General features: G+C 45.6%; 4 protein-coding genes and 1 long non-coding RNA gene across 5 annotated transcripts; 2 read left to right on the top strand and 3 right to left on the bottom strand.

The window, feature by feature from the left end:
* Positions 1-115: 115 nt before the first annotated feature.
* capn5a (calpain 5a) lies at positions 116-6,871 on the top strand. The gene is made up of 14 exons (XM_037268169.1): positions 116-308; positions 1,034-1,196; positions 1,661-1,792; positions 3,598-3,806; positions 3,882-4,074; positions 4,175-4,368; positions 4,441-4,518; positions 4,584-4,779; positions 4,905-5,027; positions 5,108-5,181; positions 5,272-5,394; positions 5,549-5,652; positions 5,732-5,868; positions 5,948-6,871. Exons 2-14 carry the CDS (start codon positions 1,041-1,043, stop codon positions 6,119-6,121), a joined length of 1,893 nt encoding a protein of 630 aa, XP_037124064.1. The 5' UTR covers positions 116-308; positions 1,034-1,040; the 3' UTR covers positions 6,122-6,871.
* ompa (olfactory marker protein a) lies at positions 1,928-3,044 on the bottom strand. The gene is made up of 2 exons (XM_037268171.1): positions 2,879-3,044; positions 1,928-2,450 (listed from the first exon to the last, which is right to left on the bottom strand). The coding sequence occupies exons 1-2, from the start codon at positions 2,945-2,947 to the stop codon at positions 2,019-2,021; spliced, it is 501 nt and encodes a 166-aa protein (XP_037124066.1). The 5' UTR covers positions 2,948-3,044; the 3' UTR covers positions 1,928-2,018.
* Positions 6,474-8,852, bottom strand: LOC119132703. The gene is made up of 2 exons (XR_005099929.1): positions 8,822-8,852; positions 6,474-6,560 (listed from the first exon to the last, which is right to left on the bottom strand). It is a non-coding gene; the product is annotated as an uncharacterized LOC119132703 (long non-coding RNA).
* A 362-nt stretch (positions 8,853-9,214) lies between these two features.
* LOC119132804 (solute carrier family 35 member F2-like) lies at positions 9,215-11,534 on the top strand. The gene is made up of 8 exons (XM_037268291.1): positions 9,215-9,315; positions 9,377-9,552; positions 9,648-9,775; positions 9,874-10,033; positions 10,193-10,349; positions 10,536-10,588; positions 10,661-10,815; positions 10,911-11,534. Exons 1-8 carry the CDS (start codon positions 9,245-9,247, stop codon positions 11,106-11,108), a joined length of 1,098 nt encoding a protein of 365 aa, XP_037124186.1. The 5' UTR covers positions 9,215-9,244; the 3' UTR covers positions 11,109-11,534.
* On the bottom strand, positions 11,273-14,998 carry spint2 (serine peptidase inhibitor, Kunitz type, 2). The gene is made up of 11 exons (XM_037268290.1): positions 14,490-14,998; positions 13,656-13,826; positions 13,491-13,574; positions 13,198-13,236; positions 13,103-13,126; positions 12,827-12,988; positions 12,661-12,711; positions 12,389-12,571; positions 12,217-12,261; positions 11,960-12,068; positions 11,273-11,852 (listed from the first exon to the last, which is right to left on the bottom strand). Exons 1-11 carry the CDS (start codon positions 14,881-14,883, stop codon positions 11,768-11,770), a joined length of 1,347 nt encoding a protein of 448 aa, XP_037124185.1. The 5' UTR covers positions 14,884-14,998; the 3' UTR covers positions 11,273-11,767.
* Positions 14,999-15,070: the final 72 nt, after the last annotated feature.

Here is a 15,070-nt window from a genome sequence, read left to right on the forward strand (position 1 = left end):
TAAACGAGCTAAATCAAAAACACCAACTTTTCCATAAGTTAAAATGGTCCAAATGTTGCTTTCCGCCTATTGGTAGCTATAAACTACATTACCCATAATGCACCGCGCGACCCCGATGTCTGCACGCGCCTTATTTTGACAAGATAGCCCATGTACGCACCACCAAGTGGTGACTCCCTGATGTTGTCTCTTGGGTGAGAGCAACGCTCAAACCTCATCGTCTTCATCACACGAAAAACAAGACGAAAAGTTTTCCTGGGAGCGAAGACGAGAAAAAACACAGCTGACGTCACAGCCACATTTTTGAGGTAAGCGCCCAGTTTTAGCTAACTTTTAAAGTTTTCTTTTAGATGTGGACGGTTGATTTAAATGTCTTTTCTTTGTCGTGTGTGAGTTTACTTTCACTTCATTTCACTGTTCAGCGAATTAAGTTGTTAGATAATAGATGTTTACATCTGGAAAAAAATGACAAAAGAATGTGGCAAAAAAAGTTTGATCGATTAGTTCGCGTAAATAAGACTACTTCCAATACGAGATTTCAAATTAAAAGCGACAACTTGGCGTGACATCCCCTACTTTAGTTTAATCATTTTATCAGAAGGTCCATGAAGGCACCACAAATTACAGTAAACAAAAACATGTATTTAGGCTCAGATTTTCTATCTCAATTATTTTTTTTACCCGGTTAAAAAAAAAGGAGAAAAATAAACTGCTTTTGACTCCCGTTTATTTTGTAAATGGATTTTTTTTTAACTTCCCTTTGGCTGCCATCGTCCTGTGTTTGGTTTGACATGTCTCCAAACCACTTGAGAGGCAAAAATAGTTCCTTTTTTTTTTGTAATCACGAGAAAAGTTAAAAGGTTTGCAAAAGTTCTATTTTGGTGTCATGTGGTCCCAAAAAAAGTCACACATGATATTTGAACATCTGTACAGTGGGTGGTGGCCACGCCTTCTATCTCCATGTTTTGCTTTCTTCACAAACTTCTTCATCCCACTCATGCAAAACAATATTTTTTCATAATTAATGACGTAGCGTCAGGATGGTGGTAGCTTACGAGGGCCAGTCATTCACCTCCCTGCGAAATCAATGTCGCCGAAACGGCCGCCTGTTTGAAGACCCCCTGTTCCCCGCCACAGACCAATCTCTCTTCTACCAGGCCAACCGCATCGGCAACATCATCTGGAAGAGGCCGCAGGTACCACTTTAACTTTTTTTCAAAAGGACAAACTAGAAGCAGGGAGGAAGTGAGTGTGTGCGCCCGTGTGTGTGTGTTTGTGGTTTTTCTACATTCTCTCATTTGGCTGCCAGCGTTGAGGCTCCCTGTGGTTCACGAAACATAATCAGGGGGTGCTACCTTGTTCTGTTCCTCTGTTCCTTGCTGTGTTTCCTTGTTCCTTGTTTCCTCTGTGTGTTTTTTCTTCCTATAACCTTTCTCACATGTTCTTGCTATTTCCTTGCTGTGTTGTTCCCACATTAATATCCTCCTGTGTTTCCGTCTGGAACTTTGATTGCCAGCCGATGAAGTGCATTTACAAAGCACGTGCGTGTTTACTTGGTGTAGATTGAATGGCGGCGCCGCCCTGCTGCCGCCTACTAAAATGACATCCTTGTCCGAGTTTAACTAAACAGTAGGCTTCATACTGACTTTTGTTTGAGCAGGAGTTATGTCAAGAGCCGCACCTCTTTGTGGACGGCCTGAGTGCCCACGACCTCCACCAAGGCCAGCTGGGAAACTGTTGGTTCGTGGCAGCCTGCTCCACCCTGGCGACGCAAGATGGTCTTTGGCAGAAGGTCAGCCATCTTGTTTGTTTACATGTTAAACCTCACCTACACGATTGCTCAGACCAAAACAAATCCGTTGGGGGAGCAAAAGATAACCGGCGATGATAGAATGACATTATTAATCCAAATAAAATACAGTCGTGCATAGACAAAGATTTATTTCTAGCTTTCTATACACAAACCAACAATTCTACGAGACAAGTGTTTGTTTCCATTGGACTGCGTTCCGCGAGATTCATTCCTGTGAGGAAAAAGCCAGCGAGCATCGTAACTTGGCCGCCTCGGCGCCGTCTTTGAAGGCAAACAGGAAGTACATGACCTTGCGGACCTTGGCCAGCTCGGCGATCCTCTCGCCGAACTCCTGCATGTCGGCCTCCAACCACTTGAGGCCGCAGCCGTCGGGGTCGTCGGCGTTGCGCCAGAAGGTGCCGACGGGCTCCAGGAGCTGGCGCGTCATCAGATGGGTGAGGTCGGGCGTCCAGTGCTGCGAGATGCCCGTGATGGTGACGCGCCCGTGCCCGCCCAGAGATACGTTCCAGCGACGGAAGCTCAGGTCCTGCCGCCGGAAGTCTAGCCGGTAGACGGCCTCGTGGGGCAGCAGCAGTCGCTCGCCATCTTGACGCTTTTGGCCCGAGCACTGAAGCGACGAAACACGCAGACGCATCTTCTGTGGGATCACAGCGACGTCTTTAACCACCAGATTCACTTTCAACGTCTTGTGGCATACTCAGGTGCTTTGCTGCCAACTTGTCTCATCTCTGTGTCAACTGAGCTAAGGACAAAAGTAGTGCTTTGGCACCATCGTATGGCAGGTCGAGGCAATTATAAATCTGTTTTGGGGGAGTGTCAATTTGGATTGAGCTATTTCTGGCAGGGTCAATAAGTAAAATAATGAAGATATGATTACAACAAGGTACTATTCATATAATCAGGAAATTATTAAAAAAGATTTTTAAATATTTAGCAAAATGACAAAATTAAGGCATTATTTAAAATGAAAATTTATAAAATTTAAAAGTTATGCACATTTAGTATGATTTATTAATTATTGCTTGTATATGATTTAGTTTTCCTGAAACAAAATGAGGCTCTCACCTCCGTCAGCGCCGTGTCCTCTTTAAATTCCAGCACCACGCTGTCGGACGCCGCTCCCGTTTCCTCCATGTCCCGCACCCGTCCTCTCTGGATGGATGGATGGATGAATAGTTATGAGTGGATGTTTTGACGGGTGGATAGACGGATGTTATGAGGCGTCTCTCACGGACTCGCTGCTTTTTGTTTCTCTCCACATTGGCCCCTCCCACCTAGCATTTCCACAGCTATTTCCATCACACACACACATACACACAGGCCTGTCGGCAACATTTATTGATTGACCCTCACATTAGCAGAGAGGACATAACATCAATGTTTTTGTCAAGTTATGTAACTATATTGGCACAATAGTCACCCCCAAAAAAGATTAATTTGCAGCGTTCAAGAAAGAAGGAGGAAGTCAAGCGAGTGTGCGCGTGTATTGTTGTCAGGCAACAGGTGGCGCCGATGACGTACAGGTGGGAACTCTGGGAGTTTCCCGGCGCCTCCAGGGGCCGTCTCTACTCAATGGATCACTTATTTCTTTATTTATATCAGAGTATGTGTGCGCATGCCCGTTTCAGTGAACATGTGTCACCGTGTTGGGATCGTGTCACTCAAGGCCGTGCAGAGAAATTTACCAGCAAAGCCTCGCATGTTCATGGCATTGTCTTGTTTTTGGGTGACTCGTTCTTTATTTGTACTGAGGCCACAGCTATGTCTAATTTAATCTGTGCCAGGTCATTCCCGACTGGAAGGACCAAGAGTGGGACGAGAGCCACCCGGAGTTGTACGCCGGCATCTTCCACTTCCGCTTCTGGAGGTTCGGCGAGTGGGTGGACGTGGTGATCGACGACCGGCTGCCCACGCTCAACGGTAATCTGGTCTACTGCCGCTCCAACGACCCCAACGAGTTCTGGAGCGCCTTGGTGGAGAAGGCCTATGCTAAGTATGCAAGATCGCACCCGCTTCCTGTTACCATTGTGGACAAAAGTTTTTAGACAGTCCTTGGTTGTCATTTCAGGACGTGCGGCTGCTACGAGGCGCTGAACGGCGGCAACACGGCAGACGCGCTGGTGGACTTCACGGGCGGCGTGTCGCAGTCCATATGCGTGAGTGAAAGCGACGCCAAGGACAACGTGGAGACGCAAGCCGAGCTCTTCAGGCGAGTGCTCAAAGTCCACGAGAGGGGAGGGCTCATCAGTGCCTCTGTAGCGGTGAGCCACTCATACTCCATATTTTTGGGTAAAAATTTCATGCATGACTTGTTGGCTGCCAGTAGGTGGCGCTAACATGGCTTACTGCGATGTCCCTTAGGCGAGCAGCTCATCCGACATGGAGGCCCGCATGCCCAATGGCCTGGTCAAAGGTCACGCCTACGCCGTGACGGACGTGCGACGCGTGCGACTCGGTCACGGCTTCCTGGCCTTTTTCAAGTCCAATAAACTGGAAATGATCCGCCTGAGGAACCCTTGGGGGCGCAGCGAGTGGAGCGGACCCTGGAGCGACAGGTGACACACCCGAATGTACACTTTGAAGGCCATTGAAGATGAATGCGTGACAATAAGCGATTGTGTTCACAGTTCAGAAGAGTGGAAGAAGGTCAGTAGCCGTGAGCGCGAGAACCTCGGCGTCGTGGTGCAAAACGACGGAGAGTTCTGGTGAGTTTCCGTGCCACGTCATACCGTGGACGCGCTTATTGACGTCCTCGTTTGTCCCCGCTCAGGATGACGTTCAGCGACTTCATCTCCAACTTCACGGACCTCATCCTGTGCCGCATGATCAACACGTCTTACCTGAGCTTGCACAAGACCTGGGAGGAGGTGACGTTGCGCGGCTCCTGGAGTCGCCATGACGACGAGCTGAAGAACCGGGCCGGCGGCTGCGCCAACAACAAGCAGACCTTCCTCCAAAACCCTCAGGTGCTCCTCACCTGAACATTTTAGCCTTGGAGGAGGGTCTCATCCCTCATTTCATTCTCTAAAAGTCAAGAACTGAGACTCGATTGTTCATTTTGTAACCGTTGCCTGCATGTTTTTTGTCGTAGTACATCTTTGACGTGACCAAGAGCGAGGACGAGGCTCTCGTATGTCTGCAGCAGAGAGACCGCAGGGCCTCGCTGAGAGAAGGACGAGGAGAGAACCTGGCCATCGGCTTTGAAATCTACAAGGTAGGAGATACTAATTGGACAAAGTCGATTTATTATCAAGTTGGCAGTTGATGACATTTTACAGCATCGTGTGCGCTCAGGTGGAGTTGAACCGGAAGTACCGTATGCACGCTCCCCAGCAGAAGGCGGCCGGCTGCACCTACAGCAACGCCAGGTTAGCAGGCAAAGCCCACGTGGAGCTTTGATTAGCAACAAAACAGCTTTTACATGGATATGAAAGAATTTGAATAAATGTTTTCCATAGGTCTGTGTTCCTACGCGTTGACCTGAAGGAGGGCCGCTACGTCATCCTGCCGACCACCTTCGAGCCCAACCTGGAGGGAAACTTCCTGTTGCGCATCTTCACCGATGTGCCGTCGCGCTGCAGGTAACAAAGACTAAAATAATAAAAAAATAATAAACAAACACAAATAAATAAAATAAATAAAAAACAATTAATTCTTATCAACACTCATCTTTTTTGGTTTTAATATCATACCAGCATGTTTGTGATTTGTCATTCATAATTCTGAAAACGGCAGGGAGCTGCATGAAGATCAGCCCCCTCGCACCTGTTGGACGGGTTTGTGTGGTTACCCATCGCTGGTCTCGCAAGTACATGTCATCGAAGGCAACGCACTGACTGGTGAGATTGCAGTGTCGCCTCACCGCTTGATTTTTTAAAATTATTATTTATTATTATTATTATTATTATCCGTGTGCAGGTAACAACACGTACGTGACCGTTCACTGCGAAGGAGACACGATTCGCTCCGCTGTCCACGACGAGACTCGCAGTCCCAACTTTGACACCAAGGGGATCTTCTACCGGAAGAAAAGCGGCGACTCGATTGTCATCAAGGTGTGTGTTCATATTTGTGCTACCATAACGTGCTCATGCAAAGTGTTGACGTTGTGCTGATGGTGGTCGGGGGGGGCAGGTGTACAACCGGAACAGGTTGATGGACTCGTTCCTGGGCGAGTTGACGCTGTCCACCGAGGCGGGCGACATCAGCAAGAGGATGCAACTGCGGAACAAAAGCGGCCAGCCGCTGGAGCACCTCGGAACCCTCAGCGTCGTCGTGGTGAGCAGCTCCGTGCTCACCAGCTTCTGAGACGACGCACTGTAGGCTTCTCCTCTGTTACATTTCTTTCCAGTTTGACGGTATTATTTCATTTGAATACTTTTTAAACTATTTTTTTTTTATTATGCACGTTATTTTATTAAGTTTTGTTCCAAGTTTACTTTTTTTCATATTTATTTCATTTCTACAAATAAAAACAAATAACTTTATTTCATCCTATTTTATTTTCATTTATTTTGTATTTCTTTTTTGTTTTCCTTGTTTCTCCACTTGTATTTTATTCTGATATAATATTCTATTTTTCTATTGAATCAAATTTTTAAAACCTTTTTTTTTTGTCATTTTGAATATTTATATGACATTTTCATTTTTATAACATTTGTCATTCAATTAGTATTTCATTTCAATTTGATTATATTTTGGTTGCTTTGAAACATAGTGTCGCTGTTGTACAGCTTCCAAAAGATAACTTTACTACACTAATATGATTTATTGTTTCCATCACCATTTATTTTGTTTACATCCAGTAGTTTTCTACAACCTTACAACTGCTTTTGTTATTCAAGCAAACATGAACTCGAGTGTCAAAAAATGTCACCGCACGATTGTTTTAAACGAACCAAGAAACATCACTTTAATGCCACTGTTTACGCATGTGTGTGTTTTGAAGTACTACTATCTACTTTGTTTATTCATTTGTTAAACACATATTGCAAGTTTATTCTTTTCATTCATTTATTGCAACACTTTCTTATTCATTCAATAAAGCTGATTATGAATCAAAGGTTTCCATTGGATTCCATAAAAAAGGTGACACACATACTGAATGCAACATAGGTACACGATAGGTACACTTGAAAATGCATAGTTATTAGGTACACTTGAAAATGGCGGTGCACCTAATAGTGTCCGTGTGACGTCACAGATCAACCAGCCAATCAGAAAGTGGGGGTGAGGGCGGGTGTGGCACTTTTCACTTTCAGTTAAGCTTTAGCCATGATTTTTCCCTAATGAAGTGGCCTGTTATTAGGTACACCTGAAAATGGCGGCGTACCTAATGGAATGTCCGTGTGACGTCACAGATCAACTAGCCAATCAGAAAGTGGGGGTAAGGGCGGGTGTGGCACTTTTCACTTAAACCAGGGGTGTCGACCTCCAGTCCTCGAGGGGCCGCATTCCAATATGTTTTCCATGTTACCCTCGTTAAGCGCACCTGCGGGAAAAGTTTTAGCTCCTTTCACGTTCTGCAAGAGCTAAAACTTTTCACGCAGGTGCGCTTAACGAGGGAATCACATGGACACTCCATTAGGTACACCGCCATTTTCAAGTGTACCTAATAACAGGCCACTTTATTAGGGAAATATCGTGGTCAAAGGTCACAGGTGTCAAGCTCTAGTCCACGGGGCCGCGTTCCAATATGTTTTCCAAGTTACCCTCGTTAAGCGCACCTGCGTGAAAAGTTTTTGGTCACTTTCACGTTCGGCAGGGGCTAAAACTTTTCCCGCAGGTGCGTTTAACGAGGGAATCACACGGACACTCCATTAGGTACACCGCCATTTTCAAGTGTACCTAATAACAGGCCACTTTATTAGGGAAATATCATGGTCAAAGGTCACAGGTGTCAAGCTCTAGTCCACGGGGCCGCGTTCCAATATGTTTTCCAAGTTACCCTCGTTAAGCGCACCTGCGTGAAAAGTTTTAGCTCCTTTCACGTTCTGCAAGAGCTAAAACTTTTCCCGCAGGTGCGCTTAACGAGGGAATCACGCGGACACTCCATTAGGTACACCGCCATTTTCAAGTGTACCTAATAACAGGCCACTTTATTAGGGAAATATCATGGTCAAAGGTCACAGGTGTCAAGCTCTAGTCCTCGGGGCCGCGTTCCAATATGTTTTCCAAGTTACCCTCGTTAAGCGCACCTGCGTGAAAAGTTTTAGCTTCTTTCACGTTCCACAGGAGCTAAAACTTTTCCCGCAGGTGCGCTTAACGAGGGAATCAGGCGGACACTCCATTAGGTACACCGCCATTTTCAAGTGTACCTAATAACAGGCCACTTTATTAGGGAAATATCATGGTCAAAGGTCACAGGTGTCAAGCTCTAGTCCTCGGGGCCGCGTTCCATTATGTTTTCCAAGTTACCCTCGTTAAGCGCACCTGCGTGAAAAGTTTTAGCTCCTTTCACGTTCTGCAAGAGCTAAAACTTTTCCCGCAGGTGCGCTTAACGAGGGAATCACGCGGACACTCCATTAGGTACACCGCCATTTTCAAGTGTACCCAATAACAGGCCACTTTATTAGGGAAATATCATGGTCAAAGGTCACTGGTGTCAAGCTCTAGTCCACGGGGCCGCATTCCAATATGTTTTCCAAGTTACCCTCGTTAAGCGCACCTGCGTGAAAAGTTTTAGCTCCTTTCACGTTCTGCAAGAGCTAAAACTTTTCACGCAGGTGCGCTTAACGAGGGAATCACATGGACACTCCATTAGGTACACCGCCTAATTTTTTCCCTAATGAAGTGGCCTGTTATTCCTCACCCCCATCTCCTGATTGGCTGATTGATCTGTGACGTCACACGGACACTCCATTAGGTACACCGCCATTTTCAGGTGTACCTAATAACAGGCCACTTCATTAGGGAAAAATCATGGCTAAAGCTTAACTGAAAGTGAAAAGTGCCACACCCGCCCTCACCCCCACTTTCTGATTGGCTGGTTGATCTGTGACGTCACACGGACACTCCATTAGGTACACCGCCATTTTCAAGTGTACCTAATAACTATGCATTTTTTGTTCGTGTCAAGAATGTGTATTTGCTCTTTATTTTGGGGGACACCAACACGCATTACACAACGTAAAACACATATACATATTGTCATATAAAGCAGTTAACCAAATGTCAGATTTGGAGAAAGTTGGAGAAAACCTGGAATCTAAAAATGTTTATGCATCTAAGGGTTAAAGTCATTCACCTGCAATAATTTCTCCACACTAGTTGTCACTGGCTCATTTATGTCAACAGTAGCTGTGTCATGTCATTCTAGACACTCGTATAAGTATGTAACATGTGACTTTTGCCCACCCGTAGTTAATCATTCATCGCTTGAAGACACAAAAAGTCGTCATTAGTTCCTGGCAGCTAGCGGAATCTTCCAAGATGTCTCTGGACGCTCGAACGGGATGCTTCGACTCATGCACGCAGGCCAGCATCGGGCAGGCGTTGACGTGGTGAGTCCGCCGGGAAGCGCCACCACGTGACGTCTGACCTGTGAGCTTTTTCTGGCGGCAGGCGTTTGCTTCGCAACCTGGTGCTGGGTCAGGTACTGGCGGTGCTGGTATGCGGTACGGCCGTGTCGTCTCAGTATTTAAGCTCCGCCTACCAGGTGGACGCGCCTATGCTTCAGAGTGCCATCCACTATGCACTCCTCTGCCTCGCCTACACACCGGCGCTGTTCTGCATGAGAGGTGATACACTGAATGCAACACCATCTGATTCCAAATGATGCGTTCACACCCAATAGGAAGAAACAGTTGTCTTGTCCCCTTTTTTCAATGGCGAGGTCCGAGGAGTGTGTTCCAGATGAGTCGTAAACGCTGGCTTCAGTACTTTCTGCTGGGCCTAGTGGACGTGGAGGCAAACTACAGCGTGGTCAAAGCCTACCAATACACAACACTCACCAGCATACAGGTGACACAAACCCGCACCGACCAATCACATCTTACCAAATCATTGCATTGGCATAGTCATGCATATGTTTAAAATAATCGTTCATAATCTTTTGGAAGCTTTTGGACTGCTTTGTGATCCCGGTGGTGATGATCCTGTCCTGGTGGTTCCTGAAAACGCGCTACCGTCCCGTCCACTATGTGTCCGTCTGCATCTGTTTGCTGGGCGTCGGCGCCATGGTGGGGGCGGACCTATTGGCGGGTCGAGACCAGGGCTCCAGTAAATGAATTTTTTTTTTTTTTTTGTCAACCCTACTTTGAAATCATAACCCTAGTTTGAACCACTAACCCTAATTTGAGACACTAAAAAGTACTGTGAAAAAAATTTTTTTTTTGCATCAGTAAAAGTCGGTTTACACAAAACACTGTTTGCCATCAGCCTCCAACATTCTACTGGGTGACGGCCTGGTGCTGCTCAGTGCTGCCCTCTACGGCCTGTCCAACGTATGGCAGGAGTACGCCGTCAAGAACCGAAGCCGTCTCGAGTTCCTGGGGATGCTTGGGCTCTTTGGTTCCGTCATAAGCGGCGTGCAAATGTAAGATTATACACATGTAAGTATACATCTGTGATGTACTTATGTATTTTTTTTTTTTTAAATGTTGCCACTTTAGCCAACCTAATAGAGCTGATCAACCAGTGATGAAGAGCGTTGTTTCCAGAAAAAACCTGTCTAGTTCTGCAAGTTCCATATGTTTACAAGTCTTTGGTCTGTGTTGTTTAGGATGGCCCTGGAGTTTCATCACGCTTCCGTCATCCAGTGGAGCTGGCAAGTGGGTCAGTGTCACACATGGTTTTCTTTTTCTTTTTTTTTTCCTTCCAATAAATCTTCATTTTTGTTGTGGTCAGCTGTGCTGTTTGGGGCCTTTGCATGTTGCATGTTCACCTTGTACAGCCTGATGCCCGTCATCATAGAGGACAGCAACGCCGCCGCCATCAACCTCTCCATGCTGACTGCTGACGTCTTCAGCATCTTCTGCGGAATCTTCATCTTCCACTACAACGTGAGTCTGGACTTAATGGTCTCTTGAAATCCTGCTTTGAAACATGAAGCTTTGTTTTAAACCCTACTCTGAAGAGCTAAGCCTGCTTGCTGCAGTTCTCAGGTTTGTACGTGGTGTCCCTGGTGGTCATCTTTGTTGGCTTCATCACCTTTAATGCCATACCCATCGCACCCGCCACTTCTGACAACGGTTGCCATGACAACGCGGCAGACGAGCCAACAAAAAGGGAAGTCGAATTGGCAGAAGAGGAGAAGAGCAAGAGCATTCACGTTGTTGACTGCACTTCACTTTGAAACTTTTTTCCATATTTGTTACACAAAGCACAGCTGTTTGAAATGCTCACTTAAAACCCCGGTCTTTGTGCAAAACCTTAATTTTGGCTTTGCATTTGTGTTTTTTTTTCCCCACATCATTTCTTTCAATGTTTTAATTGGCAAGACAAATGGAAAACAATTGGTCGAAATCATAGTTAAGTTTATTGATGATTTCATGAACAGAAAATTGAAATTTTACACTCAGCCTGAAAATCTGACAAAATTGTGTAATTTGACCTTTAAAAATGTGATTAAATAAAAATATGCAACTAAAACTTTGACAAGTTGTCCCATACAAATGACAAATCCATGCCCAAAGTATTCAATTAAAGGTTGCGATAAGAATGATTAAATATTTGGAATCTAAGGTGACTAAGGCAGCTTACTGCTCAATAGCAATAACATTAAAAGCCCACAAGTGGTACACATACTAATCAACGTTTGAAAAATAAATGACAAAAAAAATAATCCGACAATTAACCTTTGTGCTGGAAGTAGGAAGTAGACAATCACCTCAAACTCAATTTATTAGCTACATCACCTAATACAATCCAATACAAACAATTCATGTTTAATTTTAAATTTCAATATGTAGTTTGCATTAGGATGTACCTAATAAAGTGATTACCGCAAACGTTTCAGGCTTTGCGAATGGTTGGCAAGGTCGGGACGTTCAGAGACTCGAAAGATGAACGCACATCTGGAAGCAGTTCCTCCTTGTCACTGAATACACAAAGCAAGCAAAAAAAAAAAGTCACAAATCAGTTTATAGTGGCATTGTTTGGGATAAGGCATCGCGGAGTCATATCTGGCGCAATGGCGCCACCTACCTGACGATAGAGGCTCTGCGGCTCACGCGCAGACGTCTCAGCACGGTCACCACCAGGGCGGACACCAGCAAAGTGCAAATGGCCGCCAGAGTCAAGAGAACAAAAAAGGCTGGACAACACAGAGGGGAAGGAAAAACATAAGATCAATATTATTTAATATAATTAATATGTGTTTACATGCTAACTGCAAGTGAACCTTCCACCTTAGCATAAAGGAAGAAGATGCTGCTGGTGTGTGTAGGATTGTGAGAACCTACCTGCGGTCCAGCGACTGCGTGATTTTTCACGACCTGCCAAGAAACCTGAAGGAACAACAATGGGAGAAGAGGACACCTCATAAGAGAAGAAAACTAGGGCTGATTTTAGTCCCCATCCTGGCGAGTATCCACCTTGGTACTAAATAGAGTGAAAATAAAAATGTGTGGTTACCATCTGCGGCGCCACTGCATCGGGTCTGACACTCCTCAGCGCTGCTGTAGCGGTTTTTATTGCCACGGCAACCTCCGTAGATAAATGATTGACAGCTGTCGGTGGACGGGTCGTAGTAGAACTTGGGGAAGGCGGCGCGGCAAGGACCCGAGTCGGGAGACGACAAGCATTCCTCTTCGACATCTAAAAAATTAAAAACAGTACCGTTCCAAGTCAGTACTTGTTCAAGGTCATCAGACAAGAGGTCAAAGTTGAAAGAAGTCAGGGAGTACCTGAGGATGAGTCAGGTGACAAAAGCTTCTTGGGGGCGGGGACAACACTCACTGCAGAACACACAATGTCATTATTCAATACAATAACACTCATACTGTACAGATGCTAACCCTTGTACGCAATTCTAAATCCCTTTGTAGGTTTCGGAACTAGTATTGCAGTTACCGTGGCACGCATCCAAGCAGCTCTTTTGGCTCTTGTAGTTGTTCTGGTTGCCTTTGCAGCCTCCGTAAAGGAAAGCCTTGCACTGGCGTTGCTGGCTGTCGTAGTACCAGTGGCGGAATGCAGCTCTGCACGGACCCACCATCGGCTCCGCCTCGCAACGCTCTGATTAGGCCACAGAAAGTTAGTCAGCCTTGTCAACGATGGCCACTAAATGTCACCGCTGAGTAATGTTTAACTTTGAGAGAGAGGGGAAAAAAAAAAAAAAGGGTAACATACCAGAATATTCTTCAGCAGAGATCACTACAGGAGAGAGAGACAACTGTGTCACTGCTGTCTTTCAGTATTGAGGCGACCGGTCACTCACACCTTACCTTTATCTTCGACATCATCATCTTCGTACGTCAGGGCATCTGCAAAGACAAAATACTGAGTACGGCTCCTGGTACTGGTCCAAATACTGATATATATACTAAACCTGGTACTGAACTGTAGTGCAATCTAATCCTCGTACTGACTCTGGTAGGCTAAGCTATCTTGAAGCTTGCTAGCCTAGCACTGTTGCTATGTTCAGCCTTCACTGGGCTACTACTTTAGCTAGCGACACGCTAACACGGCATTGTCGTCAAGTTGCTAACCCGCATTTTGTATGGTTGTAAATATTTACTTAGAGAAGGGATCTGAGCCATTCGAACTGATTTCGCCGAATCGTCAGATGTCGTCGCTGCCGACTCGTCGGGAAGAACGGATCCTGAGGAGAGAAGTAGTTTAGCTTTTTAAAACAACGCCATGAACTGTTGACTTTTATAACAAAAGTACTCTGGCAAATCACCTGTGACTCCATTACAAGTGGCCTCGCAGTCCTCGAGGCTGTCGAAGTTGTTGCCGTTGGCTTCGCAGCCGCCATACGTAAAGCTGCGGCACGTCTGGTTGACGATGTCGTAGTAGAATTGGGGGAAGGCAGCGCGACACGAGCCCACTTTCATGGGCTGGTGACAGGCAACTGAAAGAAGAATCCACAAAATAAAATGTTCTGTTCACACAAACATTTCCTCAAAGGTGACATCTGACCTCAGTCCTTTCATTTGCGCTCGGATTGGCTTTGTTTCTGTTTACAGGTGTCGTCGGGCAAGCTGGAAGGAACTGGACCGACCGGTAAGACAAACTCACGCATTGTCGAGAATGACAAATATGTTCCCAGAGAATTGTGCAAGGACAAACAGAAATAACTCGAAACGGATAAGATTAAGGGTGTGTTTGTGTTTATGTAGGATTACTTCCTGCTGAGTCAGTTGAACAATTAATAGAATTACTTGAAAACATGAAAACACAGCAACAAGTAAAACACACACAACACAACACTTTTAAACGATCACTCATTTAAAAATTAAAAGCCATTACTCAACGACGACGACTTCTTTTTGAAGCATTTCAGAATAAATATAGTGGAATATCACATCTAAATTTAAATGGCAGGAATAATATGCAAATATATACAAATATATACTGTCAATAATCTGTTTTGATAAATTGGCACAATGAACACCTTTATGAGAAGCCTGTACAAATCTAAAATAGTAAATAAGTATTAGTACTTCAAAGTATTTGTACTTCTTTACTTCCTACCACTGCTCAGAACTTAATGAGAAATTCAAATAGTTCTTACTTGTGGTATTTTTGGAGGGCTCCGATGCCTCGGCAAGCCTTCTGACAGGTGGCGAGTTCCCATCAAGTGGCACGGCAATCGGCGGCTGCTTCACTCCGACCACCTCAAACTGAGAGCTGGGCAGCAGCTGACACCCGCCCATGCACCCCATCAGGATGCACTTGGCCGTGGTGTCCGCCGGGTAGCCCAGAAGAGCCACGGAGCAAAGGGCGTTCGAGCAACATCTCTGCCGGCAGGCCTCCGGGTCGGGGATATCGAACTCGGCCACCTGATGAGCTCCGGCTTCGAAGGACGGGACTTGCCAAACATCGTCTGGTAAAGGCTTCCAGCCGCAAGAAAGAACCAGGCCTATGCTGAGAAAATTCAAAACATGTCTTAGGCACGCACGCGTCATTTCGAGCTTCCTATTTTATGTTTAAATTAAAAAGGAATCACTCGATGGGAGACGAAAAACAAGTTCGCGAGAGAGCAGATTCACTTCCTGCTTTTTGATGGCGCAGCAAATTCAACCTGCCTTACAGGTGAGTCAGCTTTGGGAACGCCCACAGAAACGGTGACGTTTTCCAGCAACATTGCTACCA

The sequence above is a fragment of the Syngnathus acus genome, chromosome 13, assembly GCF_901709675.1.
Source record: "Syngnathus acus chromosome 13, fSynAcu1.2, whole genome shotgun sequence".
In the NCBI taxonomy this organism is placed as follows: Eukaryota; Metazoa; Chordata; class Actinopteri; order Syngnathiformes; family Syngnathidae; genus Syngnathus; species Syngnathus acus.